General features: G+C 52.3%; 2 protein-coding genes across 3 annotated transcripts in view; one reads left to right on the top strand and one right to left on the bottom strand.

The window, feature by feature from the left end:
* LOC132446762 (PDZ domain-containing protein 7-like) overlaps window positions 1–9,883 on the top strand; it is a 13,149-nt gene extending 3,266 nt beyond the window's left edge. The window contains exons 4-14 of the mRNA XM_060037215.1: window positions 725–785; window positions 2,232–2,406; window positions 3,396–3,619; window positions 4,486–4,641; window positions 5,437–5,564; window positions 5,806–5,900; window positions 6,462–6,553; window positions 6,742–6,813; window positions 7,194–7,892; window positions 8,100–8,200; window positions 8,527–9,883. Coding sequence (XP_059893198.1) covers window positions 725–785; window positions 2,232–2,406; window positions 3,396–3,619; window positions 4,486–4,641; window positions 5,437–5,564; window positions 5,806–5,900; window positions 6,462–6,553; window positions 6,742–6,813; window positions 7,194–7,892; window positions 8,100–8,200; window positions 8,527–8,682 — 1,959 coding nt within the window. The 3' untranslated portion in view covers window positions 8,683–9,883. The remainder of the gene's footprint in view (window positions 1–724; window positions 786–2,231; window positions 2,407–3,395; window positions 3,620–4,485; window positions 4,642–5,436; window positions 5,565–5,805; window positions 5,901–6,461; window positions 6,554–6,741; window positions 6,814–7,193; window positions 7,893–8,099; window positions 8,201–8,526) is intronic.
* On the bottom strand, window positions 9,467–27,494 carry LOC132446876 (leucine zipper putative tumor suppressor 2 homolog). 2 transcript variants are annotated; one of them, XM_060037446.1, is made up of 7 exons: window positions 27,226–27,494; window positions 26,890–27,032; window positions 16,938–17,534; window positions 15,785–16,411; window positions 15,207–15,329; window positions 13,528–13,674; window positions 9,467–12,192 (listed from the first exon to the last, which is right to left on the bottom strand). In XM_060037446.1, the coding sequence occupies exons 3-7, from the start codon at window positions 17,502–17,504 to the stop codon at window positions 11,416–11,418; spliced, it is 2,241 nt and encodes a 746-aa protein (XP_059893429.1). In that variant the 5' UTR covers window positions 17,505–17,534; window positions 26,890–27,032; window positions 27,226–27,494; the 3' UTR covers window positions 9,467–11,415. The 2 variants fall into 2 exon arrangements, with proteins under 2 accessions (XP_059893429.1, XP_059893430.1); XM_060037447.1 differs by lacking the exons at window positions 26,890–27,032; window positions 27,226–27,494 and adding exons at window positions 22,096–22,170; window positions 22,223–22,433.

Here is a 27,494-nt window from a genome sequence, read left to right as displayed (position 1 = left end):
GGGTTTCGCGCTGCGTAAAAAAAATGGCCAGAGCGGCGTGCATTATTCACCAGGCGCTCGGGATCAGGTGCTGATCAAAGCGTAGCGCCGTGTCGTTCGTCTCAGTTTGTTGTCCTTCGATCCTTCCCCTCCCCCCCTCCCTCCCCCCTCGCTCTTTGTCCCTTGCCTGCCCTGCGGTGAAGACCGCAGCTCAGCGGGGGTCAAAGGGCGGGGTGTGTGTCGCAGTGCTCGAGAGAAGCTTGCCACGGTCCTTTGGAGAGCGAAGGTTAAGAGTCAAAGAGTAAGGGAGCAGAGTTCTCTGGTTCTCTATGATAAGAGTATGGTTCCCCCCCCCCCCCCCCCCATTCCCTCTCACTCGCTCTCTCGCTCTCACTCGCTCTCTCGCCTACTCTCTCTCTCTCTCTCTCTCTCTCTCTCTCTCTCTCTCTCTCTCTCTCTCTCTCGCTCTCTCTCTCTCTCGCTCTCTCCCTCTCTCTCTCTCTCTCTCTCTCTCGCTCTCTCTCTCTCTCTCTCTCTCTCTCTCTCTCTCTCTCTCTCTCGCTCTCTCCCTCTCTCCCTCTCTCTCTCTCTCTCTCTCTCTCGCTCTCGCTCTCGCTCTCGCTCTCTCTCTCGCTCTCTCTCTCCTAGAGTTGCACTTTATCAATACAGTGATCTCATACAGGTTTCAAGGCCTGTGCTGCTGTATCCTATCTGCATGTCTGTGTCTTGTGTCTCCCCCCTCCAGGAGACGGGACGCTACCCGGCCTATAAGGAGATGGTGGCCGAGTACCGGTGGCTGAACAAGCGTACGTACCCCCCCCCCCCCCTCGACCTTCATTATCTAGAGAGCCTCATCCTGACACACACGCGCACCCCCTGCACGCACACGCTGTCCACGGCGATGGTGAACATAAGATGAGATTAAATAAGAGGAGATAGGTCTTTATACATCCCAAAGGAAATTCCTGCATTATACACATGTGCACGCCATGCACATGTGTTTTTAAGTTCCGCCGCTGCACGTTGTATTTTAGGTCGGTGTCTTAGGCTGCCATTGATCCGTTTACTGTAAGAGATGGTTAAGTAGTTACTTAAGCTGCTTTGCAGCCTTTATTTTGAGCACAAAGGTCACCTCTATGGATCCTCTTGAGGCAGCCCTAGTCTCTCCGATGGGGGGTATGCATTATTTATGCGGTTGGTGTGATGTCTTCATGTAAACAGGTAAGATGGAAGCACAGAGGCACTCTCGCTCTTCAGTGGATCATAGAGGACTCGTGTCTGTGTTTTCTTACATGACAGTGAACGTAGGTTGAGTACAGTTTCTCAGTTTTGAGGGGGAGAATGTTTGCATGAAAGGTCAAATTCAGTTGCATATTTAAAGTTAGTTATAGTTATAGTTACTCCTATCCTTCTCTCCCCTAAGTGTAATGACATATCACAATACTTACTGACTGAATAATAGTCTATTAATATAGTGTATTGATTATGGATGGGGTTCATTCACCCTATCAGACAAGGTCATTAAAAGGTGACAGATCCTCGTCCAATACTTACAGACAATATTATAGTGTGTCAGTAAAGTGTATTGATTATGGATGAGGTTCATTCACCCTATCAGACGAGGACATTTAAAGGGGACACATCCCCATCCAATACTTACAGACTATATTATAGTGTGTCAGCATAGTGTATTGAATACGGGTTTATTTACACTATCAGATGAGGTCATTAAAAGGTGACCCCTTCCACTGGGTCCAGTGTCCTCGCACCTTACACCTCCCAACCCAGCACCTGGCTTTACCGCGGCCGGTACCAACACGCCAACGTCCGGTCATGAAGGATCATTAATTCATGCACTCTTTCTAGAACCCCCTCGCACTGCTGGAGAGAGTCCAGAGCCGTTTATGGATGGAGCTACCAAAATAAGTGCTCGCCCTTAAAGCAATGGTCATAGCTAAATGGTGAATTGTTTTGGAAATGTATTCGGTCTTTGACGTCATCCACAGCTATCAAGGATATCATGATGTTGAGGATGTTGTGATATTAAAGGGGAATCAGCTATTTTGCGTGTACAAATGCATGTACAAAATTGCCGTCCATTTTTATGGAAAAGTTAGATAATTGACCCTGTCCTTTTTCTTTCACAACACATCTATGAAGCAGTAAAATCGCAGAGTGTGATGCTCCCTTTTAACCATTTGATATAAATTATGCTAATGATATGCGTGTGCTCACCGTGTGCCCCCGCCCAGTGTCCAACGGGACGGCCCAGTCCTCGTCCCAGGGCTCCGGGTCCACCTCCTCCGCCTCGTCCCTGTCCTCGGGCACCCCGGTCAGCTCCCTGAGCGGCCTGTCCCAGGTCATGTTCCCGCCCAGCCTGCCCTTCATGGACATGGTGGACGTCTGCATCTCCACCGAGGACCAGAGGTCAGAGCGCTCACACACCGGCCCACTGGGGCTGGCTGGTACGGGAAGGGCCTCCATGGAAGGGGTCTTTGGGACACTTGTGATAGGGGAAGGCTTTAGGTTTTCTCTGCTGTAAACATGGCATGCAAAGGGGAAATCCCAACACACTACAATTATCTTATTCTGAACCGAGTTCAACATCCATGCAAGATCAGCTTTGAGCTTGGCCTGGCTACTGCCAGGCCAAGCTCAATCGTAGAGTGCACCTTGGTCTGGGGAAGCTGCTGTCATTTTCTCCAGCACAAGAGGCGTGATCAACGGGCCTAGTTCAACTGAATCTGTACGCGATTGGCTGCTTGCCGTCGCTTCCCTGTCATCCTTGTGTTGGAACAGCCAACAGCGCGCCAGGGGGAAAAGACAGCTTGGTGATTGGCTCCCGCAAAAACGCATCGAAACTAGAAAAAAATGTGTCGCTCTTCTCCAGACCCTTCTGCAGGGCGAACTCAAATCGCCGGCAGATGGGCGGGGCCACCCAGTCTCCTCTGAGCTTGAATTGAAACACAAACATGCAAAGAATTTTAAAGTGGCTTCTGGTTTCATTTATAGTGTTAAAATGTGTTCTCTTATAATTGCTAATATAAATATGCAACCTGACATTAAAATCAACAGGCTATGCAATGGATGATCCATCAATTGCAGGATCAGTTTAGCCAAAGAGGGCACTTTTTCGACCTTTAAGGGGGTGATATGATGCCACCAGGTGTGAGTGTGTGGGAGTGTCCACCTCGATGTACGCTGGATAGATCAGTCTCCCAGCCTGCCCAGTGGACTGTAGCAAGTGTTGCTTATCTATCCATCGTACATCCTGGTTGCCACTCCCACTTGTGATGTCACTAAATCACGGTAAAGGGCAGATTTTCAAGCGGCTTGTTACGGCTAACCACACCCACACACCCCCTTTAAGCGGTTATAACGGCTATAACGAGATGCCCCCCCCCCCCCCCCCCCAGGTATGAGTCCGGGCGCACGGAGATGGCCATCCAGACGGACCACCCGGACACCAGCCGCAGCCTGGGGGCCACCACCCTCCTCAAGGACACCCTGATCGGGGGCCCGGGGGACGGGGAGGGGGGGGCGCGGGGCAAGAGGGAGTCCACCAAGACGGCGGTGCTCATGGCGCTGAGCCGGCCCACCCGCCCCATCAGCCGGTCCCAGAGCCAGGTCACCGTGGCAGGTGAGGCCCCCGCCAGCCACCGCAGACGACTCAACACTCACCTGAGTTCACCTGGACTCTGCATAGCCTCCCCCAGGGCCGGCGCTCGGCATAGGCGACCTAGGCGACCGCCGAGGGCGGCAAATGCGTTGGGGGGGCGCCCTCTGGTGGCGCCCTCTGGTGGCGCCCTCTGGTGGCGCCCTTAATTAGTCAATTAAAATATACGAAACAAACGGAGAAGGGAGGGGGCGCGGGAGCAATCGCCAGGGCGCCCGAAACCGCCACCGTAGTACGCAGGACAATGCAACAAACCCCCACCCCCCCACCCCCCCACCCCGCTCGGAAGACCTGTCCAGGGCGCAAGTTGATGTCGAGTCGCCTAGGGCGCCGAAACGGCCAGCGCCGGCTCTGGCCTCGCCCCTAACCCCCCAGCCCCCCACTCCACCTGTTAAACACTTGTTTTTGGATGTTTTGGATGTTGCACGGACCCATAGATTGAGGCACATGTGAAAAGCAGGATTCGAAATTGACCTAAAGCATGAAAGCGTGATTTACGAAGATGTGTGTGCGATTTTATACAATCTGCAAACAATTACAACTTAAGTATTAACATTCATGTCGCCTCCGGGGCTCCTTACAGATTTAGTTTTGCACGTCCTTCCCCTCTTACACTTGAGAAAACAGGGTTCGCTAATTCATTTTAGCAAATCTTTCCCATCTTTCCTTTGGGAGCATTAGAGTCAACGGATTAGATTAGATGAATGCTTAATTCAGCCCCAGGCTGATGGATGAAGCACCCCTTTAATCCAATCGTGAAGCCCAGCGGTTTGTCTCTGTCGTCGTGCGACGAAGCGTCACCCGATCACCTGTCTGTCCCCGTCCGGCAGAGATCAACCAGAAGCAGGACAAGAAGAAGCAGAAGAGCCAGGTCTCGGAGGAGAAGAGCAGCACGTTGCAGCGTTCCAAGACCCTGATGAACCTGCTGTTCAGGGGCGGCCGCAAGAGGGACGCCTCCGGGGGGCGTTCCAAGTCCCCCTCCAAAGGTCAGCCCGGGCCCACCGGTCACAACTCGAAATCGCATCGGTGAAAATCGACTTGTTGAAAGTTCCGTTCAAATCCATTTTGAACGGCACTTTCAACAAGTCGATTTTCACCGATCTCAAACAAGCCGATTTTCGTAACGACAGCCGACGCGAACAAGCCGATTTCGAACAAGCCCGAGTTTCGACACAAACGAGTTACAACCCGAAATCGGGTAGTCGGTTTCAGGTGTCGATTTTACAACCCAAGTTTTCGGGTGTATGTGCACCTCCGGCTGCATAAGCTTGAACACAACATCCATCCCTGTTTGTCTGATATGCTTTGATATGTTGCACACAGCTGTTCCTAGTATGTGGGAGCCCTAAGTGGTCTCAAGTCATGGCACACATTCATGCTGAAGATGGATCACTATCCACTATTCACTATTTAGTAACAAGGTAACACTTTACAATAAGGTACGCAAAACGTGGGTAGTTACTGAGGAACGAATGAGTAACGAATACAGTTGTCCCCTAGTCTGTTTACCAGTAACTCCTCAGTAGTTACTGAGTAACTCACTTAGGGCCTTAACAGGGCCCTGTTAGAGCCCCTGGTCATTCATCATTCGTTACTCATTCGTTCCTCAGTAACTACCCACGTTTTTGCGTACCTTATTGTAAAGTGCTACCAGTAACAAAGTACATGCTTGTATCCAAAGACACCTAGAAATATGTGCCAGAGAGCTGAGGCATCGTGTGCAGGGGCTTGTCTTTGCACGCTCTCTCGTCTCACTTGTGTTTATGCGCTGCTGTGTCCAGACGGGGCCGCCGGGGGCCGGGGGCCCGGCGGGAAGCCCGACCCGGCCATGCTGGGGGCCGTGGAGGACATGTCCCGCAGGCTGCTGACCGAAGACGAGGTGGCCTCGGTGATGAGGGCCTGCCGCAAGGTCAGCACCGTGGAGCCCCAGAAATTATTAAATTGCTAATTGTCTATCCGATTTGACGGTTGAAAATAACGTCCATAGCAACGGCCTGTTATTCATTCGCAGCAAATTATAACACTAATAATATTACGTTTGTAGAAGCTTTTGTTTACTTTTACGCAGACTCTTACACTCTCAGAGCCAGAGCCGACCTCTGACCCCTTTGGGCTCAGCGGCTGGCTAGCGTTGTGCGCTGTCTGTTCAGTACGTCGCGGTGGAGCGGTCGGTGGAGAACTTTGTGCTGCACCTGGTGGAGGTTCTGGACCGTCCGGAGAAGCTGCTGCTGCTGAGGGAGATCAGGTGAGGAGACCTTTGTGGGGAAGAAACGAAGGCCGGGCAACGGTTATCAAAATACATTTGGCAAGGGTTATCAAAATAGAGGCACATTTGTGTCTTCTTCCTCGAGGATTGGACATCAGTTGGCCCGACAGTCATAGACTGTGAGAGGAACGTGATGCTATACCATTGGATACTTTACATAGACTATACTTTTGTGTATTCTTGTGACTTTAAGCAGAGTAGGCTCGCGAGCATACAGCCTGTGATGTGATTGGCTTGTAGGATCCCATCGGGTGTGGGATAAAAAGAGTATTCAGTACATCAGTGAATGTCTCGTCCATCCATCCAGGGATATCATTCCTGCATTATGAGCGAGCAGTCGAAATCTGCACTATGCAATCAAAACTTCCCTTGTAAGTGCAGTCTCATCAGCATATTGTAAGATAATGGTAGCGATGGTACACTGCTCCCTCGCCTCACTTCTTCGGCATCACAGTATTGTATTTCATTTGTACGGCCTCATCCGGCAGTCTGGGCCGTACTGAACAGCTCATTCATTGTTTTGTGTCGCTTGTTTCCCAGAATGCTGTTGGCTCCTGTCGACCTGGAGCCCTTCAACGACATGGTGACCCCGTTTGAGGTGGAGGCGTACGACATCCTCAAGTACCGCTCAAGTGCGTTCGATCCTCAACGCGTGGTTCACCGGCCATGTCGAGACAGTACTGTTGTCTAAGCTTGTTGCATTGTCATGCCTCTGCTCGAGTCCTGCGATGTTATCGGGCATTTCGTCTCTTTCGGACGAATAAGTCTAGTCCTTATAACTTGTGAACATAACAACACATGCGCCCTGTCTTGGTCACAGTCAAACCCACGCCGCTGCGTTCCCCAGCGACCGGACGGGCCCCCAAGAGACACCTCATCACCCCCATCCCCGGTGAGCAGGCAGCCTTCCCCCCCCCTCCTATTCACACACACTGGGTCCTCCCCCAATGCCCCAGAAGTTGTACACACGTTAGCTTGTCATCTATGATCTTTACATAACAAGATATGCCCTTTTATTAGTGACTTGAATAATACCGTATTACCTCCTTCCTGCAACGCCCAGAATTCAATATTTTTTATTGGATTGTGTTCAAAGTGTTAGTGCGTTGTCACCCCGTTTGTATGCATGTGTTTGTATTCCGCTGTCTGTGTTCCTATCTGCTGTCCGTGTTGGTACTTGCTGTCTGTGTTTGTATTCCTCCCTCTCTGTTTGTACTCGCTCCCTCTGTGTCTCTGTGTTTGTAACCCGACCGACGCTTGCCTCTCTCCCAGACTCGCAGGGCGGCTTCGAGCTGTGCAGCTCCCGGGAGGTGGAGCGGGAGAGCCACCTGCAGGAGGGGCTGGGGCGGCTCCGGGTGTCCGGGACCTCGCGGCGACGCAGCAGGGAGCGGCCGCACACCTCGGGGGCCTTCTCCCCTCTCCTGGACATCCCCCTGGACAGCTACGCCCTCAAGCCCAGACACGACCCGTCCCACACCGCCGCCGCCTCCACCTCCTCCTCCTCCTCCTCTTACTCTTCACCCCGCCCCCCGCTGCCCAACTGGCTGTTGGCCCACGGCGCCGAGGCCCGGGTCCCGCCCCTCCGCTCGGGCATCAACACCATCCGCTCCGTGCACTTCGACGATGAGGCGCCGCTACGCCCGACCGCGCCGGGCCGAGAGGCTCAGGCGGCCGTGACGGAGCGCGGAGGGTCGGCGCTGAAGAACGGACACTCCGAGAGTCGAGGTGGAGGAGGGGGAGGGGGAGGAGAGAGGGCTGGAGACGCTGTGTTCACGCTGCCCAGCGGGGGAGCTCCCAGCAGGAGGCCGCTGCTGTCTCAGGTGTTCTCCTCGGGGTCCAGGAGGCCAGAGGGAGGCGAGGCAGAGACGCTCGCCCCTGATGCAGCTCCTCAGAACGGACTCAACGGCACCGCTGCTGGTCAGGAGTATGAACTGCAGACGGTCAGCATATCAAAGACCAAGCAGTCGCTGGGTAAACGTTTGGCCTCGTCTCATCAGCGGAGAGTAACATGCAAAAGAAGTGTTAAATGTTAATGTTAAATGTGTTGTAAAATGATTATGCCTCCTCATTTTGGGGCTTAGAAAGTTGGTTTGTATCAACTTTGAGGAGCGGTCAATCCCAGTCAAACAGTCAGCCCACTAAACAGGAGCCTCTTCTAAACCACCCTTGTGTCTCCAGGCATCAGTATATCAGGTGGGATGGAGTCCAAGGTCCAGCCGGTGGTGAAGATAGAGAAGATCTTCCCTGGAGGGGCTGCGTCCACCTGTGAAGTCCTGAAGGTTCATTCAGCCTCCAGAGGGAAATCTCTTCATGTCTATTTGCGTTTATCATTTGGGCTTCAAGCTGTTCAAATGTATTAAGAACAAGTTAATCAAAATAGATATTTTTTTGGCAAATCCAAAGAAAATCCTTTTTGGACAAAAAATATTCCACATTTGTTTGTTTTTTCCACATTCACACAAAATAAGCTTTGTGCATAGCTCCGCTGATCAGTTTGTTTCCCGTCTGCTTAAGCCCTGTTCCAAACCCTCTCTCCCTGCCCGTCTCTCTCTCTCCCCCCACCCTCCCCCCACCCTCCCCCCACCCTCCCCTCTCTCCCCTCCAGGCTGGGTTCGAGCTGGTGTCGGTGGACGGGATCACCCTGCAGGGGGTCACCCACCAGCATGCCGTGGACATCATCCGCAGAGCCTTCAGCAACAAGGACAAGGACCCCATGCTGTTCATCGTCAAGGTCCCCAAGGGCCCCGTGAACGGAGAGTGACGCTCCATGACCCATGGACACCAGCAGCGGTTCGGATAGACCCTCCGGTCCCCTGGGACAGGTCGGTCCACCCGGCAGAGCTCCTCCGATAGAGAAGAGACTGTGCAGTCTGGGGTCAGACATGTCTTTACTGACACGCAATATTGAGGCTAGGATTGGAGATGGACACACGTCTCTGCCGTGGCCCAGAGCAGGACACCTCACCCTAACTGCACCCACATGATTGGGTGAATGTGAGGCACTGTTTGTGCATTGCTTTGATTGGCCGCAAGTTAGTAAAGTGCTGTATGTATGCAGTCTTTTGACCATGTGCTGAACAACAGCTCAAAGAAACGCAGATGCGGATTGTTTTTCAATACCTTGTCTCACCTGAAGAGGGCGGTCTTGTGCCTTATCGTTGGAATGATGACGGCATGTCCCACATAGTTATGCAAAGCAAGAAATGACTGCAGTAATCCACGGTGTTTTGGCCGGAGATTCCCATAAAGAATGGCCCGAGAAACGGGATCTTTGAGGAATTTTTTTTTAGGGCCGCTGGAAGGTTAATATCATTAGAGAAATCAAGTCATTGTTATTGATGCCTTAACTGAAAAATATGAACGTGATAATTTAGAGACAATGTATGAATATGAACCGTTGTCACTGGAAACCTACATTATTTATGATGTCTGTGCTTGAAACAAACTGCTTTAACAAGACCAATTTCTTTCTTTTTTTTACTAAAAGAAAAAAGTCTTAGCACTGACAACAAAACTAAAAGTGAAATAACGACCTGCCTGGGGAGTTTCATTAATTAATTTTATTCAAAACATAGTAACTTGGTTTTCCAGAAATGTACAGCATGAAAATATACATTTAATGTCTTCATACAAATACTGTGGATTATAAAAGTCTAAGGAACCAGCACAGAAGCGGTCACATGTGTTACTTACTGGCGGAGCGAACAACAGGGCACGGAACATTGCTTTGGTCTAATCACAGTGGCTATGCATTGAGATGTACAACATCTCTATATGACAACTGGGTTACATCACCATCAAGGACTTTGTTGTGATAGGGATATCTACAGTGATCTATGAACATTACACTTCGGTTACCAGCGATACAGGAACGTGTGTGTGTGTGTGTGTGTGTGTGTGTGTGTGTGTGTGTGTGTGTGTGTGTGTGTGTGTGTGTGTGTGTGTGTGTGTGTGTGTGTGTTCCAGTAATGTCCTACACATCAGTATGTTTGTGGTTTAACAGGAAGTTATAACACACAGGGTGGATTCCGATATTACAAGGCTTGATGGGAAACCAGTATCAGTCTTACCTAATGGTCAGCCATGCCTGGTTAAAAACAGAAAGACAGCCAAGATGTTGTGTAAGATTAGCTTATGTGTAGAATGACAAGTACTCCCAGTACTCTTCAGTACTGGGTACCAAACCTCAACAGATTTACCAAAAGCTTTTTCAAAATGGAGTAACATAAAATATAGAACTCAATGCAGAAACCCAAACACAGAACTTCATGCTGCACGATTAGTGAAAAAAAAAAATAGAACTAGAAAAACTCAACACTGTCCTGTTGAGCCCATAGCAATTGTGTACATTTTCTGTAAAGCTAGCAACAGAAAACCATGGAATGCAAGAGGGGAGAAGATTACACAAATCCCATGTGTGGAGCGTCCATGTAATCCGAGAATGATTTATTTATTGCTGAAGGCCAATTGACTCCAAACACTCACACAAGAATTCCTCAGATTGTCTTCACCCACGCTGTTCCAAACGCAGTCCGCACAAACCTGCCCCACAACCGCTTGGACTGGGCCACGCAATAACCGGACCACCAATCTATCAAAACAACTGAAAAAGATTCCTCAAGGACATCTAGATTGGGAAGTTAAGTTCCTTAGCGTACCTGGCCTGATATTACACCTTCTTCTCCACTGCTGTCTCCACAACATAAAGTATCTGTCCTGATGCCAGCAACAGAATTGTGCCAGATCGTCTGCGTTTTTCCCCAATACAATAACGTAACTATATCCACCTTTGTTTATTTTTTGTATATACCCTTATCTATCCAAACCATATCCATTTGCAACCAAAATGTTTTTCAAATCGACAAACTGCGGCAAAACTTCTCTGAAAGTATCAGACCCCAACAAAAGCGCTTTGACGTCAAAACCTACACAGCTCACCCCCGTCCAGACCTCCTCAAGGCCTCCACTTATGAAGTGTTTGTGTGTGTCACTTATTAAACTACGTGGGCTGCCTGGATGGAGTGAGTCAGTGGCAGCGCAGATGGATAATGATCGTTGGAACCGTGTGCGCTCGGGAAACGGGTTCCCAAGCGCCTCAAGGCTCCAGCACACAGCTTGACCGAATCACAAGGCCGGTATTTAAAGCGCTGTGGGTGACGTTGCCCGGGGAGTCTCCATCAATCTGTGGCAGGTTTGGACTACTCTCGACGAACACTCGATTTAGAAAACAACAACTATGATGCCATGATGCCAGAAAGACAGAAAACGATGTTAAGGATTTGGCTTTTTCTCACGGATAATTAGAATACAGGACAACAAACGATCCAACTGTAAACGGCAGATCTGCTTACGTCGCCCTCGTGTCTACCATCGACTCCAAAGCAGGAGAACAGAGATATATATATGCACACACATATATATATAGATATATTTCGACAAACAAAAGTGCAAATCCAGAGGAGGTGGAGGATGTCGCGGGCCAGGGGGGCGGGAGTCATATCTCAGTGGCGGCGACCTCGTCGAAGTGGATCTCGTTGCCGCTGCCCTCGTCCTCCTCCTCGCGGCTGTCCAGCTCCTGGCTGAGCTCCCTCAGCGCGCGCTCCAGCTCCTGGTTGCGCCGGTACATCTCCACGTAGTTGTGCTGCAGCTGCTTCTGGTAGTGGATCACCTTGTCCTTCTCCTCCTGCCAGACGCGCCGCTCCTCCTGGAAGCCCCCCACCTGCTCCTCGGCCCGCTGCCTCTCCCTCGTCAGCTCCGCCCGCATCCTGTCCATCTGCAGCCTCATGCCCTGCAGGGCCTCCCCGCCCCCGGCCTGCCGCTGGGCCTGGCCCTCGTCGCTCTCGTACGCCAGCAGGTGCTCCTCCGCCTCCTGGAACACCTGGCAGCGCCGCGCCCCCTGGTTCTGGTTGTGGTTCTGGTTCTGGTTGTGGTGTTTCTGGCCCTGGCCCTGGCCCTGGTTCTGGCCCTGGCCGGCCAGTGCGTCCCTCAGTCGGGCCAGCTCCTCCTCCAGCCGCACCGCCTTGTCGCGGAGCAGCTCCACCTCGCTCTTGCGCCGCTGCAGCTCATTCTCGCACACCTCCAGCTCCAGGGTGCGCGTGCGGCCGTCGGCGTGGGCCTCCTGCAGCAGTGCCTGGCTGTTGGTGAGCTCGCCGCGCGCGTCGCGTAGCTGCCCGCGCAGCGACACGATCTCGCCCACACGCTGAGCCAGCTCCCCCTGCACGTCCTTCAGCTGCTGCTTCAGCAGGGAGATCTCCCCTGACTTCTGGCACATCTGGCGGGGGGGGGGGGGGGGGGTCAGGACAGACGTGAGACGAACGACGGGGTGGTTCCTGTTGGTTCTAATCAGCGTTCGATCCCTAATGGATTCTGCATTCAGTTCCTCTGTCTAGCTAGCGTTTAGAACGAAGATGGCCCCTTGTGGAATAAGGCCTTTACCCTGGTAGAAGGTTTGTAGCTTGGTACACACATGGTTAGAAAGAAACTAACACTAATGATTAAATTGAATAGAATGAAAAAAACATTGGTAATGCCCTTCGGAACTTCTTGAAGGTGAACTTAAAATATTGTTGGAGCGTCTTGCCTTTTTATGGGCTTGTTTCCTTTACCCTCGTCAGTGAGGGAATACAACAGGGGGCTTTATTCAAGCCAGCTCCAGGGTTATGTTTTTGCATACTCTGCAATCCCCACCCCGTATTCCCAGCTTCACTACAGTAGTTACCTTTCTAAGACCCTTGGAAGAGAAAGTCTAGGGCTGTTTGGCAGAGTGAAGGAAATCAAATTTCTTATCGATTTCTGTCTGGATGCTAAATAGACACTGTGTGCAGTGTTTCAAAAGACGTTGAATACATCTTCATCGATGTCTGCCCTCTCAAAGGTATCTCTGCCATGGCTGAGGTAATCACAATGAACTACGTTTTAATCCCAGACACTGATGAGGCCTGGGGCTCCGAACTCGTCCAGAGTGGAATTACTTCCCCTTGATATCATTGAGAATTGTTCTTTTTTTTTTGGGCCACAGAACACGTAGGTCATACAGAGCACGCCCATTTCATTACCATTTTATTGATTTACCGAAATTGCTTATTTTCGATTTTCCCAGCAACTGTTTTGCTCGTTATGCTACGATTATGTCTGCCCATTAGGGCTAACATCTTCACCACCCCTATCCCTTCGCAGGGTCTCCTCCTTGACAGTTAAGGGAGTTTTTCTTAAGCCCTGTGGAGGGCTTAAGAGTTTGGGGGGGGGGGGGGGGTATAGTGTTGCATATGAAGCCTTTTGAGCCTGTAGCTTTGATTAAGGGCTATACAAATGAAACAGACTCGCCCTAATTGCAGGCGGCAGCCGTGACCAGCTCTTTGTGAAGCCCTGGTGAGAGACCAGCATGTAGTACCTCCCACAGCCTACAGGCGGTTCCCAGTATTTCATTTAATTGAAACCAAAAAAAAAACTAGCTGCTGGTTGCAAAAGTCCCAGCCATGGGGCCGACTATTGCAGGGAAATCTATATCCCCAAAAAGGTCACGAGTCAACCAATAGGTGTCGAGGTGGATGCTACGTCCGTATCGTTCACAGTAGTCGACCCTTGACCTGAGTGAACTCGCTCTCACCTCCCACTTGGTCTCCTCCAGGCGCGGCCCGATCTGGATCTTCTCGTGTTCGTAGGAGGAGCAGCGCTCCTCAAGCTGCTCCCGCTCCTGCAGGAGCTGGGAGAAGTCCTCCTGCAGCTTCTTCTTCTCCTGCTGAAGCTGGTACACCTGGGAGGCCAATACCACCGAAGAAGGGCACGTGGTGAAACACAATGAGCTGGACGTGGTCCTCCCAGATCAAGTCCCTCAATACCACAGAGTTTCAAGCCTAGTTTATACTATTGCTTCAAATAGCTGCTGTTGGTTTTTACGTTCTTCCTCTCCGGAAACATATCTGGGACGCAGAACCATAAATGCTAGAATCGGCATCGAGACACATGGGGTACTCTACACACAGCTGCTAGTCAATGCAAAAGTAGAATCAACTTTTCTCTGCTTCCTTAGCATTCTAAACTCTTCCAGCAGACCTCTCTCAGAGCAATCAGACGACGTCTGCAACATTTGACACATTATTCCATCAGAAATTTGCCTGGTCATTCTGAAGTGGTGTGGTCGGAAAAAATCTCATCTCGTTAGCCAGCGCGTTTGACTCGACGAGGGAATTCGTGGCTGGAAGCGGGGGCAATCAGGGAGAATTGGGAGCAGGCTTGAGCACAAGGAGCTGTTGAGGTTCCACTCTGTCCCGGCGTGGCTGCCTGACTGGGAGGACGTGATGGAACACCGTGCTCCAGCTCACATGCCCTGGCCCTCCGATGCGTTCAGCCACTATGTAGGCCAATGCACCAAATTAAAGTGACTCGGCTTAAAATCCATATCGCAAAACAGTGGCGTCGCAGCTCCAATGAAAAGATGTGACCAAGTGTCGTAGTGGAGCGTAAAGGAAATGTAGGAGGAGGTACGGGGAGCCTTGCCCTGTGTGCATGCAACCAGAGGGTTTCTGAACCTGTGACTGCAGCACCACAAGGGTTAGAGTCTGACCTGTGACTGCTACAGGGGTCAGAGTCTGACCTTTAACCGCTACAGGTGTCAGTATCTCTGTGTTCGAAATCGTTCCCTATCACGGATATAGTAAACTATATAGGGGGCACGCCATTTTGTAGTGGTGTTCGAATTCTCATTGGTTAATTTCATGCACTATATAGTGCACTTAAAATACCCCAAATTTGAGTGTACATATCATGTAACCTACATGTTACTCCCGTATACCACAATGCAATGCGGTCGTGTTTTTCCGGAGGAGAAGAAGAAGCTGAATAACCGCGAAAAATAGTACATTTTAATGATGGAGTCTCCGGCCTTTGTTTAGAAATGTCAACAATTTATTTGGGATTTAACATAGAAAAAGTAACATTCAAAATTAATTAAAAAAAACTTGAAGAAGGAAATGTAACATTCAACATCAATACAACCTCCAGCTTTCCTCGTGAGTGCCCGATTTGTTTACATGATGTGGGCGCGTCTGTCTGCGTCACACAAAAACCCGGCGCATTTAGTGACGCAAATTAGGTTTAGAAATGTTCAGCGTAGTGTCCGAATTCTCGTTTGTTCGTTCCCTATATAGGGCACTATATCATGAACACTATATAGGGAATAGTGAGTGAGTGTATAGGGAACGATTCCGAACACAGCTAGTGTCTGACCTGTGACTGCTACAGGGGTCAGAGTCTGACCTTTAACCCCTACAGGGGCCTGAGACTGACCTGTAACTGCAGCACCTGCTGCGCCCGCTGCGACTTCTGCGAGGCGGTCTGCATGCGGGTGGCGCAGCCCTGCCTCAGCTCCTCCAGCTCCAGCTCACAGCGCTTCTGCTTCTCCTCGTAGACCTGGGGTGGAGACGGGGGGGAGAGGGGGGAGGTGAGGGTCCCCTCAGGTGTCTTGGTAACTTCACCGTTTATCGTCCTTGAATGATATTGTACCGTCATTAAGATACCATCCATATAGGCATAGCCAGTTTTATAGTCTTAATTAGTTATGATGAGAAGATACCTTTAAAAGGATAAAGATATGAGGTTTTAAATGTCAGAGAAATAGGAAAACTAGTTTGGTCATTAACGGTCTTATAATTAATGGTCATTTTATTGACAATGGATGGTAGTTTGATCGGACCTCTGAACGGTCTCCGAGTGACGAACCGGGTGCCGGTTACCGATTTTTAACAGCGAGCTGATTTGAGAAACACTAAATAAAATGCGGCCCACTCAAAGACTGCCGTTTCCACAAGCGCACCTCTTCGAGGGCCCCTGGCGGGCCCCCTAAACCCCGCGGCCCCGCCACTGACCTGGCAGATGGCCGCCTCGTTCTCGTCCAGGTTGTCCCGGAGCTGCTGCAGCTCCAGCTCCCGCTCCCGCAGCTTGTCCTCCAGGTCCCGGACCACGCCCTCGTAGCCCTCCAGGGGCCCCGGGGAGCGGCCCGCCGAGCCGTTGTCCGACGGGGGCTGGCCCTGGCCGCCCAGCGACCCCGAGCCCGTGCTCTTGCTGGAGGACGAGCGGCCGCTGTCCGAGTTGGAGTGCCCGTGCCCGTGCCCGTGCCCGTGTCCGTGTCCGTTCACCGCCCCGGGCCCCCCCGCCTTCACGGGCTCCAGGTGGCCCCCGGGAGCCTCGGAGGAGGCCTGGCTGTAGCCGGGCCCCGGGTAAGGGGGCAGGCTGGACAGGGAGGTGCGCCCGGAGTCGGACATGGAGCAGGACTGGCTGGTGGCCTGGCCCCGGCTGCCGTAGCTGCTGCGCTTGTCCGAGCAGGAGGGCGCGGCCTCCCCCGCGGTGTGGGAGGGGCTGAGCAGGTTGAGGTTGTTCTGGCTCCCCGATTGGCTGCTGGGGCCGTGGCGGGGGGACAGGTACTGCATGGAGCTGCGGCTCTTGGGCACCACGGGTTTGAAGGCGGTGGGCCGCAGCACTGCGTTGTCCATGTTCTGCGGGTGGGAGGTGGATCATTATTAACCTGGGAGGGCCTTCAGCCAGGCTCAGAGCCTAATGCTAAATGAGTTCCTACACATCAGTTCAAATGAATCACAAGGTCAAACATTCACTGGCAAGTCATTGGCCGGTCCCTAAACTTGGCAAGTCTTAGGCCCAATCTCATTTCTACCCCTTACCCCTCCCCCTTACCCCTTCAAAACAAGGGGAAGGGGTAAGGGTAAGGGGTAAGGGGTAGAAATAGGATTGGGCCTTAATGGTCTCATAGTACACCACCAGGTGTGAGTGTGATTAGCCGTCACAAGCCGTTTCGAAAACCAGCCTCTTCCTGTGTTTTAGTGACATCACAAGTGGGCGTGTCCACCTAGATGTACGACGGACAGATGAGCAGCATTTTTCTACCATAGACTTTCTACTATAGAGTAATGGCTGATAACACAAACACCCGGTGGTATAACACGGGACCTTTAAACATATCCAGCGGACACTAGATAAAAGTGATCAAAGGGAACACTGACTCACCATCTCCAGTTTCCCCGAGATCGGCACCAGCTTGGGCGGGGGGCCCCCCATGATCCCGCTCCACCCCCCCCCGCCGTTGACCTCGTCGGGGGGGAGGCCGCTGAGGCTGGGGGGCGTGACCTGGCTGACGGTCCAGTCCTCCACGTACTCCTCGTTCAGGTAGGCGTAGGCGGCGGCGGCGTCGTCGTCCGTGCGTCCGGCGTTGGCCGAGCTCTGCCGCTTGACGGGCGGGGGCGGCGAGCGCCGCAGGAGGAGCAGCGCGTCCTGCGGCGAGTCGGGCCCCAGGCCGGCGGCCCCCGCCCCCGGCGTGGCCCGCCGCGCGTGCCTGGCGCCCGGCTCCCCCGCGGGGCCTCCGCCGACGGCCGCGCGGCGCTGGCGGTCGTGGTAGGGCGCGGGGCGGGGCGCGATGAGGCTGCCGACGGAGCCCATCGCCTCTAGCGACGGGGGTGGGGGCCCACCGGGGCCCACCGGGGACGCGCGGCCGGAGGAACGGCGGCTGCGGGACGACCCGCCGGGGCCCGGCTTGAGGTGGTCAGTGGAGACGGGCAGCGGCTGAACCAAGGCCATGGCAGCTGGTCCGCGGGGCGACGGCGCGCTCTGAAACAAGGAGAGGGGAGACTCTGAGTCAACGCTGGCTGGGCCGGCTCCAGGGAAAGGTCGGACTGGGGGCTGGAGGAATGCATGGTTGGCTTCCCAGAGCTCAGCCAAGTCGACCTGTAAACACCGGGGGCCGTGGCGATCACGGGACCTTCAGCGTGCGGGTGATTGCTCTGGGGTTAGACGGGAGCACCCTTCTATGCTTGGGCTTGTGGGAACTCTCTGGGAGAACATGAGGCTGATTATACTGTAAATACACTGCGAAGCCCAGGCAAAACAATAGGGAGTCAGGGACGGCCACGCGGATCAGAGACTTCAGAGAGTCAGACCACACGCACACGCACACGCACACGCACATGCACACACACACACACACACACACACGCAGACATCCGGCTGGACAGGACTAGTTACTAAGCCCATTCAAGCTGTAGAATAATTGGTCTCAGGGCAGGCCAAGTGCAAACGGGTTCATTCTGCTTTAGTGAGTAGGAGTTGAAAAATGTTTCCCAGCATCCTGGCTACTTGGAATGACAGGAAGAGAGTTGCAAACAAACAATCTGAATCTGAATCAAAGCAAAACAAGCAACTAGAGGCCAGATTGATATTAGAATGACGAGAGTTTGCTTTCTGTTCGGTGAAATTCAGACAGACGGGCTCCTAAAAATAAGCCTCAACAACATCAAATGCCGGCATGAGTCAACAGCTCATGTTATTAGTTTCACCTTGGCCTTGCTTTCAATAGCATGACCTCTGCCCACCTTTGGTGGTAAACAGTCCAGCGGTGGTGAGAGAAGAACAATAAAGAGACGCCCACTGGGGGCGAAGAGGTCGAGTGAGATTAGAGAGTGTTGACCAGCTGTGGTTTGAAACCCATCATCACTGCGAGCTCACAGAAGGCCGGCATATCCGAGTGACACGTGTGTCCTGTCTTGTTGCTGTTTCAATCTGCCCACGAGCACACAAGAGAAAGTCGCACAGTGTAAAGATCACTGCTGCCAACGGGCAAAGGGTGCCAACTCTTCGGTTTCCCCCGGAGAAGATAAAACAGGATGTATTGAGCGGGGCGGAAACAAATTTACGGCGCGCAGCGTCGAGGTTGTTTGATAGAATCTCATCTGGACCTTTCCTTTCAATTGTACTTCCTTTACAGACTCTGTAGTTCCCCCCAGCCCTTCCTGATTGTCCCAATTCAGAATGTAAACACTTCACAGAGTGGAAGTCCCTGTCGGCATCCGGCAAGCGGGGCGATGCATTAGGTGCCCTGTCAGGAACGTCCTGCCAGCCAAGTCTCTCAGAGCCGCTGCCAGTCTGACCCCAGCAGGGCCTAGCAACCAGCCGGCCTGCCAAAAGGACCAGCGCAATCCGGCTAAACGCCACTCTGATTACAATATGTTAATTAGCCCATCCAAACCACTCCGATCCCTGATTACAGGGTCATAATACACAACTAAGTATCCTGCCGGTGTTAAGATTGACGCCGTTAGGAAAGTGAAAGCAGCTCATTAAAAACCAGCCAATGTTTAACTGAACAAAATGCCAGGGTAATTCTCTCATCCAGTACGCACACACAGCTCTAGAAGCTAAACATAGCACCCATGTGACAGGAAACCATGCCGTCAGGTGAAAGAGAGTTTAATTAACCAATTACCTCCAGAACCTGCGTAATAACGGGAGGTTTCGGCCACACATTCACTCCTGCTTTCACTCATCACACGTTTGGAATAATGGAGTGGCCAGAGTGACCCGCCTCCCGCGTCCCACAAGAAAAGGATTCTAGCTAAATCACGGCGGTTTTTTTGTCAGCTCCCCCCCTCCACATTGCTGCTCTTTGAGGTGCATTCCAGAGAGCGGGCCTTATCAGTCAGGGGGTCTCGTTTCGCTGCCCCCCCCCAGAGGTGAATAGGTTCTAATTTCTCCGACCCCGAGACGAGCGAAACTATGCAGGGTTTAGGATGGGGGGGGGCTTTGGAGGGCTTTTTGGTGTAACTATGCTGCACACTCCCTAGTGCCATCAGTTGTCATGGTGATCAGGGCCCTTAGGAACCAGAGAAGGAAGAAGGCTGAGGAGGGGAAGAGGGGCCAATAAAGGGGTTCAGAGGCCCTTTCTTAGTGTCTTATTCAAACACTGGAGTACAATAAAGAGGATGCTTTTCATACAGTCCTATCCTGTCACAACATACCCAGAGTGTAATGTCGAAGAGGGCTGCAACAACCTGACACAGATATTTCTTTCTTTGTGAGGACCGTGAAGGTAGGACCTAGTTGATGTGTATGGGACAGCCCACGTTAATTAGTTTGGAGTACTTTATCGTTGGGCCCACAGATCGAGATTAAGGCCTGAGCACTGCACTGTTTAATCAAACACTGGCACCCGGGTCGTTAAAATGCACCACAGGTGTGCTAGGTGCTTGCGGCATATCGCTTTTTTCCACTGTGGTCCACGTCATACAAGAGGAAGTGTGCTTTGTAAAATCATAAAAAGCAATACATGTTTTATGATGGAGATTCACTTTAATATTCAGTGGTGCTCACCAGCTCAGCCAGATCCCCTCGTGCGGACCCTATTGTAAACGCACGTGGAAAAGGCTGAAACTAGTAAGCTGGTTGAGGTGAAGAAATCTGCGGTACAAACACACACACACACACACACACACACACACACTTAAACACACAGTACACAGAGGCTGTACTGACCCTGGGTTGAGAAGCAAAGTCACACAGACGTGCTTTTCAGTCGCTCTGAGTAGGCTCACACTAAATCTCTCTTTGTAAGTGCCCCACCATGCACGCCCAATCCAGCGCCACATGAGTCTAAAAATACAGCCAACAGGCAACTGATGTGTGGGCCTGCCTGGAGGAGCTGTTGAGATCAGACCACTGCCCTGTGGAACCTGGTTGAAGACAGGAGACCCTGGACGAGGGAGAGCCAGGTCAGGAGCAAGAGAGAGAGAGAGAGAGAGAGAGAGAGAGAGAGAGAGAGAGAGAGAGAGAGAGAGAGAGAGAGAGAGAGAGAGAGAGAGAGAGAGAGAGAGAGAGAGAGAGAGAGAGAGAGAGAGAGAGAGAGAGAGAGAGAGAGAGAGAGAGAGAGAGCTCCTCCCTGCTCCTCAACGTTTTATCAATCTTTTTTTTTTATCGCCTACCTCTTCCTCGTCTCACTGAGACTCTCTCTTCTCTCCCGTCTGATATTACACCTCTCTCTTCTCTCCCACCTCTCTCTCTCCATCCTCTCCCATCTCATGTTCACCTCTCCATCTCTCTCTCTTCTCTCCCACCTCTCTCTCTCCATCCTCTCCCATCTCATGTTCACCTCTCTCTCTCCCTCTCCTCCCGTCTCATAAACACCCCTCTCCCCGGTCTCCTCCCATCCACCTCTCTCCCTCTCCATCTCTCTCTCGCGCTCTCAGGCGACCCGGGGGAAAGTGGAGCATGCGGTGAAAGTGTGACTAAGCTATTTCCGTTCTCCAGACGGGGCCAACTCCTTTGCCACCCGTGCAGCAGACCTGTTGTGCTAAGTGGCCCCCAGCGAACGCCGCCTGTCTCCGCGCCCGGTGCCTGGCGTTTCCACAGCGCATCGGGCCCCTGGGGGGCACAGACACGCGGCTCTTTGAGACGAGTCACGCAGGGTGACGGTCGGCGGTGGATCTACCGAGCACAGGGGCTCTGCGGGAATCGGGAAAGAAGTTTGGCGAGATTGCAGGGACAAAATAACCGCGATTGAGGAGAAAACAGAACAAACTCATCCTCGACAAACGTAGTTTTTCGCCACGTCTCGCAGCTAGAAGATTTTGTGACTTGCCGAAATCTCCGCAGTTGCAGTTGACGACACTACGGATTTAGTGTGGGTCATCAGGGAAGCCAGGTGTGTGTGATTATTAAGATCTGATTTCTCGTCTCCCCAGAGATTCAACCGGCCTAATTGTTCGGTCCCGCCCACACAGATAATATCTACTCCCTAAACGTATGCTGACCGCTTTGGTCCAGAGTTTTAGCAGTCTGTGTGTGCCATGGTGGATGAGCGATGGGGGCAGAGACCATCGTGCATTCAAAGAAAAGGATGCATTTATTTCTGTTCTGTTGTTGCACTTAAGATTATTGGCCATGGCTGAGCTGGAGGCCGGATCGGGCAGAGGGCCCCCATTCACTGTTTCTCTTTCTTTTCACACACACACACACACACACACACACACACACACACACACACACACACACACACACACACACACACACACACACACCCTTCCGCTGGCTTTGTTTTTGCTTCAATCAAAGACAATCGGGGAGAGACGGAAAAAGGGAGGGGAGACAGAAGGATAAAGAGGGAGAGAGAGGGGGAGAGAGAGGGGGGGAGAGACTAAGCTAAATATCATTAGAGACAACTCGAATAAAATGTATTGAGGTTGACAACACGTTAAGCAAGCACATGCCATTGAATGAAACCCCGACTGCTGAGGTTTTCTCAGGCCGTGCCCATTCATGCCCCTCACGACCAACACAATGAAGTTTTGAAACCCTCCTGGTTCAGCTCCAGACGTTGTAAAGAGTGTGTGGTGTGACTCACCCCGGCTTGGTCGCTGCATCGCCATGCCTTCCACCTGACCCGCTCTCCCCCCACCAACCAGTTCCCAGATCAGAACTCAACACACGCACACACACACACACACACACACACACACACACACACACACACACACACACACACACACACACACACAGAATCTCCTCTCTACCATCCAGTTGCCAGTTCGGACCTCAACACACACACAGTCGGTAGTCCGTCTAAATGATCCTTTGGCTCAATGGTCTCTTTGGCTCGGAAGCTAGCCCTGCTGAGGGGGAGGCGGGGGTGGGAGGGGGCTGGGGTGGGGGGCTTATTGAGGTTGGACCATTAGCAGCCAATGGGAATAAGGGAAGCGAAAGTCCCTTCTCTCCCTCCCCTCACTGACAGAGGTACACCTCCCCCCCCCCCCCCACCCGTCTTAACCCCCACACCTAGATCAGAAACTGGCGTCTCTCTCTCTCTCTCTCTCTCTCTCTCTCTCTCTCTCTCTCTCTCTCTCTCTCTCTCTCTCTCTCGTCTCTCGCCTCTTGCCCCTCCCCCCCTCCTCCCCCCCCTCCTCCCCTCCTGCTCTCCCCCCTTCTTCAGTTCGCTCCTCCTCCTCCAAACAGTTTCCTTCTGCCAAAGAAAGCGGTCTCTGCGTTGAGACCGCTGCGGGACACGGTTCAAAAGAAAAGAGACCAGCTCAGACGAGCAGAGGCCAGCCACCCCGAGAGACCGGCTCCTGCCCGTGGGTCGTGACCCAATGTACGCACCGTGGAGTGGAAGCTGAACGTCTGATTGGGGACCGCAAGGGGCCCCGTGCACAGGGGCCCCGCGTTGCCCTGGGTGTACATCCCATCCTGACCACTGGAGCCACGCATCTGACCGACCCTCGGTCTGATCTAGACACCGGAGGGGTGTAAGGTGATCAAAATGTTGGTTGAACTTTGGATGTGTGTTTAAGGTGATTTATAAACTCTGAGTAACATACGTGGAAAAGAGCAGCTTGAGTTGTGTTACTCACCTGGGCAGTGTTGCACACACCCACCCACCCACACACCCACACACACACACACACACACACACACACACACACACACACACACACACACACACACACACACACACACACACACACACACGGGGGCATTGTTTACGTCCTATTTTAATGCATTTGAATAACAAGGCTGACGAAGTGCCATCTCTCATCAACCTTCATCTCATTCCAGCTCACTCTGTGGTTCCACCCCTGAATTACACGAGGTGCTGATTCTGAACGATGATGCCGACCAACCATCCGTCACCAGCCCTGGTTCGTCCAACACAGCGGGAAGTTGTGAATTAAGGGCATCACTCAACTAATGATGACTTATGATCACCAGACGCCTCAGTGCCGTCCTAAATCACCCCTGGTCCCGGCTGAACTGGTGCAGGGCAGACAGAGCTACACACACAGAGCTACACACACATAGGAACGAGCAAGACCTACGCACACAAGGCCACGCACACAGAGCTACTTCAAGCTCCTGACGTATCCAAAACCCTGCAAGCAATACCCAAGTGGGACTACGACTCCCAGCATGCCCTGCAGCCGTCCCCTGGCAAGGCTGCCAGCATCCATAGACCTGACCCGTTAACCACCATCTGCTCACAATTATTGGAAATCATGCAAACGCATAGACAGACACACACACACACACACACAACTACAAAGACACACACACTACACAAACACACACATTTACACTGAGACAAAGACACAGACACACACGCCACACACACACACACACACACACACACACACACACACACACACACACACACACAACTAAAAAGACACAGACACACACACACTACACTACACAAACACACATTTACACAGAGACAAAGACGTAGACACACACACACACACACTCACACACAAAGACTCACACGCCACACACAGACAGACACACACAGAGGGTGAGTGGGAGAGAGGGTGATGGTGGAGCTTTACAAAACAGCTGCTTTGTAAGAGAAGGGAAAGAAGTAGGGTAGAAGAAATAGGCTACGATGTCCACACACACACACACACACACACACACACGCACACACACACACACACACACACACACACACACACACACGCGCACACGCACACACACGCACGCACGCACGCACGCACGCACGCACGCACGCACGCACGCACGCACGCACGCACGCACACACACACACACACACACACACACACACACGTGGCTCAAAATGCTAATGACGTGTCTCCAAGTCCGTCTCTGTCCCTGCCCTAGTCTCTCTGCCCTCCCCACATGCATCCAGAAGTGGGTCAGCGTCTGCGTGTGTCCTTCAGGCAGCAGACTTGAAGGGAAGGTGAAGGCAAGGCGGTCGGACGTCAGGTGACGGGGGTGATGGGGGTGAGGCGGGTGATTGGCGTGATGGGCGCGGATGGGGGTCATGGGCGAGGATGAAGTGAGCCTTGACCAAGTGAGGCTTTCAGAGGTCAAAGGTCACTCCGGGACTTGGAAACATTATAAATCTAGTGCTGTCAAGCGATTAATATATTTAATCGCGATTAATCGCATTAATGTCATAGTTAACTCAAGATTCATCGCAAATCAACATTGAGAAGTGCATCGGCTTGCCTTGTGCAAATGTTTTTTTATCGATAACAACATTGGCATATACTGATCAAAACAGGACGATACAAAAAAAATGCCTATTAAAGTGCAATTAAACGATGAAAATACAAACATACTGCCTTGAACATAGCAGTCAGGCTACTGCTTCTTTGTTTTGAGCCAAATAAAATAAAATAATTTGCCGTTAATTAACGCCGTTAAAATTGGTTTGCGTTAACGCCGTTAAGACCGCGTTTAACTGACCGCACTAGATAAATCCCTTAAGTCTCCTAAAGTAACTTGTGTCATATTTTGCTACGTAAAAAAACCATCAACCTTAAAAAATAACAACTCAATTCAAACGTATCGATTTGCCAAAATGCGTTTAAAGATTTGACTAATCAATTAGGTTATTCGTTTACGCTCAATCAATTCCCCGACATCCCACAATATCGGTATGTATAGCCTCGTTCCCTAGCAACAAATGGAGATATGTCTGAAGGTTTCCAAAGGTATACATCATCTGGGCCCCGGGTCATCGGCCCCCACCAGGATAACGAGGAAGACCACAAATCAGCACTGAAGGGCCCCCCATTATCAGCACCCCCGTCTTTACGCGCTAGCGCGAGGGGCCCCCATGACTCGGTCATTAAACAAGCCGCCACGCTGATCTACGAGGAGAAACTAGCAAACATACACTTCAGTCCAGGTGGTTCCAGGTGGCTCCAGATGAGCTCAAAATACAAACAGCGCCGTCAAAGACAAACGGCTCCGTGTCCAACGCTGCGCAACAATAATCCAATGGCGACCGTGATCAGTGCCTGCAGTCACACGTCATAGGAGGCGACGCCAACCCAGGAGGCAGAGCGGGTCGACTGGTAACCGGAAGGTTGCTAGTTCGATCCCCGAACTGGCATCCTCCTAGCTGAGGGTCGAGGGTGTCCCTGAGCGAAACGCCTCACCCCTAACTGCGCCTCACGAGCTGGCTGTCGCCCTGCGTGGTTGACACGCCGTCGGTGTGTGTGTGTGTGTGAACGTGTGAACGGACGGTTGTAAGTCCCTGATGTTCTGGGCTGCTCAGACGGGATAAATCTGATCCCGGAGGGGAGCAAAGCCAAGACGTTCAACCAGGGGCCAAAGACTGAAAACGTGGAATCCATTATCAGGATCCCGGGGGGGGGGGGGGGCATCACTGTGTTTGTCTGTGGGGCCCGTGGCCCCTGGCACGGACCACGGACTCATCCATCACAGACGAGGCCCCGCCGGCCCGCCCGGCTCCGCGTTACCACGGCAGCCGGCAGCATCTGGTACTTACAGAAGAAGGGTTGTCGTCTGGGAGAGAGAGGCCGTTTATCAGCAGGGTGACGGGGCGGGGGGGGGGTCCGCTGGGTATTACGGCTAAATCAGGCTCCTGTACCGGACCCCCCCATCCACCCGCCCCCCTGCCTCCAACCCCCAATCACAATAACATCCTATTGTACTAAGCCATATGGGCACGTGCCTCAGCCCCGCCAAACAACAAAAGCCCTCCTGATGCCTTAATAGTGGAGTGGAGGACTGAGGTGGAGTGGTACATCTGTGAGGGTTGTGTGTACATGAGAGAGAGAGAGAGAGAGAGAGAGAGAGAGAGAGAGAGAGCGAGAGAGAGAGAGAGAGAGAGAGAGAGCGAGAGCGAGAGAGCGAGAGCGAGAGAGAGAGAGCGAGAGAGCGAGAGAGAGAGCGAAAGAGCGAGAGAGAGAGAGAGCGAGCGAGAGAGCGAGAGAGAGAGAGAGAGATCTGGGTTACGCCCACGCGCGGCTCCGAAACACAAACATCCATGATTAAGATCCGAGGCAGACTCCCACTCCCCCCCCCATTCCCCCTCACCCAGCGACAAAGGCTGTAGTTGGTTGGACGGGATCGCTCCGTGTCCGGTGTGCAGAACCAACAACGACGAAGATCTGAGAGCAAACACCTAAATAACCTGAGGGTCATCAGAGGAAACCCGATTCAAAGCATCTGTGGAGCAGCACCGAGGACCACCGTAATCCCAGATGGCTTCCTTACAGATCGAATTTCGAGGGCATGTTAGGACACTGGGAGGTCTCCAGGAGGCTGGGCCTGGTCTCACGCCATCAGGCCGCCATCAGGCCGCCTTTGAGGAGCGAGTTGACATCACGTCTTCTAATGGAAAACAACGAGGTCCGGCCCTGGCCTTTACCTTTCAATGGTGCCCTGTCTTCCTCTGGTGGAGGCCGGAAGAGAAGCAGGGGGAGCGGGTGCGCCTGAGCATCCCAGGAAGTCACATCGACGAGTGGAGCCCTCTGTCTCTTACGCACGGGACTCCCAGGCTGAGGAGAACGTCTGAGAGAGAGAGAGAGAGAGACGGAGAGGGAGAGGGAAACTTAGTACACAAGTCAGCAATGAACAGATACGTTTTACACAGAACAAACAAGACACATGGAAAGAGCTGACTCATTACGGCAGGGCGTTCAAAACAAGGAAAACTGGGCAACAGTCTGGTTTTTCATGAGCGAAACCCACGCCTAGCACTTACGAGGATAGAAAAGGTTGACGGTTGACCTTCATGCAGTGACTCAGCAAAGAAATGTAAGATCTGTTTCGGGCTCTGCCGTTTAAAAAGGTTGTGGATCACCAGACTGTTGACTGAATGGAAAGGGGAACCGTGTTGACATGGCCTGTGGTGGTTTCCCCCCACCCCTAGCTGGTGCAACTGGAATTCCCAGAAGACAAGATGTGGGAAAACACACTGCCCTCATCTGGGGGCAAACACCCAGTGCACCGTTTGAAACTGGTTTAAGGAAT

The sequence above is a fragment of the Gadus macrocephalus genome, chromosome 18, assembly GCF_031168955.1.
Source record: "Gadus macrocephalus chromosome 18, ASM3116895v1".
Lineage (NCBI taxonomy): Eukaryota > Metazoa > Chordata > Actinopteri > Gadiformes > Gadidae > Gadus > Gadus macrocephalus.
This window is presented reverse-complemented; position numbering and strand designations above follow the sequence as displayed.